Source organism: Pocillopora damicornis, chromosome 2 (assembly GCF_964200805.1).
Source record: "Pocillopora damicornis chromosome 2, jaPocDami1.2, whole genome shotgun sequence".
Classification (NCBI taxonomy): Eukaryota; Metazoa; Cnidaria; class Anthozoa; order Scleractinia; family Pocilloporidae; genus Pocillopora; species Pocillopora damicornis.
In genome coordinates, this window is record NC_142671.1 from 21,113,679 (window position 1) to 21,117,067 (window position 3,389).

A 3,389-nucleotide genomic window follows, 5' to 3' on the forward strand; every position below is an offset into this window, starting at 1 on the left:
ACAATACACTGTTCCTGTTAGGGGGGGGGCTTTTACAGTATAAGTCAACCGCACCGTTTCTTGTTGCACAAGAGAGTTGTGTTTGAAGGCGGTGTTTATCAATCCATGAAAACGAGTGAGTTGGCGGAGTTAATTTCACCCACTATGTAAGAAGAAGATCTACCTCAGCTGATTTAGAAATTCCATGAACTTCCCGCTACCTCACAAACGGTAAATAATGAGGTAATAAATACCTGTCCGGCCCCGCGCCCCGCTTACCCAGTGCCGGCATGAAAACCAGAATAAGGGCTTATATGCGTGGGGTGTAACCTGAGTCGTTCTGGAAAAAGCCATCTGGCTCTGCACTCGTATAGCTGTCTTTATTTTTCAATTTTTTTGTGAAAACGTGTATTATAATTGTGGATTTGAAACCAAAGGAAAACAGAAACTACGAAAACAAGTTTCTCGGAGTCATCCTGCCTCGAAAAAAATTAGGGAAGAGTTTTTCTTGTAGAATCTTTTTTGTGATTGTCCTGCGTGTGCCCCTCTTTTGCGTCCTATCAAAGTTGAAACATAATTTGGTGATGTGATAAACTGCTTAATTACCGAATTTGGCTGGATTGAACAGGAAAATAATACTTCTCGCTGCGCTCAGTCCGTATGTCATGGCCTCGAGCCAAATATTTTCCCTTCCGGCTCGCCGATTGAATCAATAAGTACATAGCTCGTTTGAATATTGAGCATTTCATTTCGGAAGTTATTAAGTAACGGCGAAAGTTCAACAAAATCACCTTTTAATTGTTGCACGTTAAAGGAAAATTAGTAGAATAAACTATGTAAGCGAAATTAATTAGGTTTCGATATTGACTGCTATCTATCCATGATATTTAAGCAAAGTTATTTACTTGATGATTTTTTCGTGATTTGAATGAAATCTTCCGTTGAATCTTGTGGCAGGTGATGTACTAGAGAATTGCTGGGATAAACATTACTATTATTTTGTTATTTCTGCAGTACACCTATTAATTATCTCGAAAGAAACATCAGAGTTTCCTCCGAATACCGCCCAAACTTGATTAGATTGATCATGCACGAAAGGGAAATAAGAAAACAGTGATTTACCATACCTCTTGAAACGTTCATTGATCTTTTAGAAAAAAAATTGCAGTAGACTTAGTATCGTTCTTGCATATTTCATGAAAAAGGGGTTTATGAAAATCAATTTTAAGGATAAAAAGGCTATCGCCCACTGAAATAATGGGTAATTTGGGTAATTTGTTCCTCGTCATAGGAGGTAAAGATTTGATGAAATATGAGAAAAAAACAAAATTATTCCCGTGGAATCAAAAGAGTTTCAGCACGTTCAATCGAAGTAATTATTTTGTGATTATCTGATCCAATATGGTGTTGAATTTTATGCCCTGGTGGAAGCAAAACCTTATCATTTAAATTAACAAAGGGCAACCCACTCTGACATAGTTTTCAAAGCGTCAATTATAGACGCATGGATGTTCTAAAATCGCGTCAGTGAGAGATTACTCTGTTTGAAACAATCTCTAAAAGGGTTCTCCCTAAAGCCACATTCAACGGAAGCTTAGTCGCCAGCGGGACCAGTACGGGATATGTTTCTAAGTGAACAATAATGTCACTTATTTTCAGTTTGGCACGGTATATTAATAAAAATGCAAATTCGAGAGGGACTGTCAATTTAATTTTAAAACCGCAGCACGAAAAGCCTCTCAAAACGTCAGCTCTAAAGTAGTTATTTGCTCAAAAAAACAACTTTATTGGAAAATGATCGAGGGCTTTTAATTTTTATCAAGCTGATTGATCAGGATAAATAGGAAAGTCTCATCGCCTCAGGTTGCTTTTGAATACACTGAAAACAGGACACAGAACTCCAAGTAAAACAAGGTTGAATTATCTCTTTGATCCTCGAATATTCGAACAAAATTTATATAGACCACAAAGTGAGATTTGTCCTTAAACGTTACATGAAACCTACGGTTTCACCGAAATCAGCCGACCAAACTACCATACATGGAGAGGAGTGATTCTTTTTCTTCAATCCTTGTGGTTCTGTTCAGTGGTTTCTACAGTTTTGTTTTTATTTTATCAACAGTTGGAAACATCTGGGTCCTGGTAACCTGCTACAAGACTTTGAAACAAAGACACTCCCCTTTTATGTGGCTATTGGCAAATCTAGCTTCTGCCGATCTCTGCTTCACAATCTTAACCATATTCAACAGTATCGCATTTCTGTGGCAATGGGTTGGTGGTAACATCACTTGCAAACTACAAGGATTCTTAATTGAAGCAAGTTACACAAGTACAATCATCACGCTTTTGACTATAAGCTACGAAAGACTGAAGGTTACTTCGAATCCAATCAACGCTCTAGTAAAAAGATGGCCAGAGAAACAGTACTTTAAACTTATCATAATTTGGAGTTGCAGCCTACTCATTTGTTTGCCTTTGTTGTTCATTTACCGGGTGGAAACGCAACAAAATAGTGTTATGTGCCTTGCTAGAAAGAGGAAGAATTTTTTCCCACAAATCTTCTACAGTGTACATACAACAATTTTCTTTGTAGCTCCACTGGTGTATATGATTTATACACAAAGCTGCATTTTTCGAACCCTACGAGTAGCGTCCATTCCAACCACGGCCTTCATTACGCACTCAAAGCAAAGGCAGCGGAAGATTGCAAAGACACTTTCCGCGCTAACGATAGCGTTTGTAATCTGCTGGTCTCCGTTTATGGTTATTCGAACACTTATATACTTTAGCTTAGCGTCGCCTGACTTTGCATGGAAAATGTCTCAGCTTTTAATTTTCCTCAATTCTGGATTAGATCCTTTACTTTACGGCTATTATGGAGGACATCTGACGTCTTGCTTGCGGCCGAGACTTACATGCTCGTGTCAGTAGCTACTGTGCTTGTGTAGAAGCCGCGCACTTATCGACACATTGTCACGAAATTTAACTCCCTGGTTCAATTAACCATAAACTACCACCCTCCCAATTAAGAATGGAGAAAGAGAAACTATCAAGTAAGACCAAATGATTTTATCGACAAACCAGCTACTGCCTTTAATTCATCTCATAGTAAAAAGTATTTGTAATGGTCTGGAAAGGGCAATCATCAAACTAACAGAATCAAGAGAATATAAACTGAGCTCAGTTTAAAATCTCTTGTTTATAATATACTGACAGAATACATGTACATTTACTTTCATTACACATTAAATTGTCGTGCTCATTTTGTTATTTTAGTTGTTTAATATTCTTAATGAAGACTTCATTCAATTTTTCGATTCAGGCTGGTGCAAAATGTTTGCGCGATAAAATGCTCTCCTACTGTAATTTTGATTATTGATTTTATAGATATTAAAGATACTAAAGTTAAC

The 3,389-nt window shown here is 37.4% G+C and overlaps 1 protein-coding gene across 1 annotated transcript; it reads left to right on the plus strand.

Moving 5' to 3' along the window:
* Positions 1–1,725: 1,725 nt before the first annotated feature.
* LOC113683995 (galanin receptor 2b) lies at positions 1,726–3,389 on the plus strand. The gene has a single exon (XM_027201286.2). It carries the CDS (start codon positions 2,020–2,022, stop codon positions 2,908–2,910), a length of 891 nt encoding a protein of 296 aa, XP_027057087.2. The 5' UTR covers positions 1,726–2,019; the 3' UTR covers positions 2,911–3,389.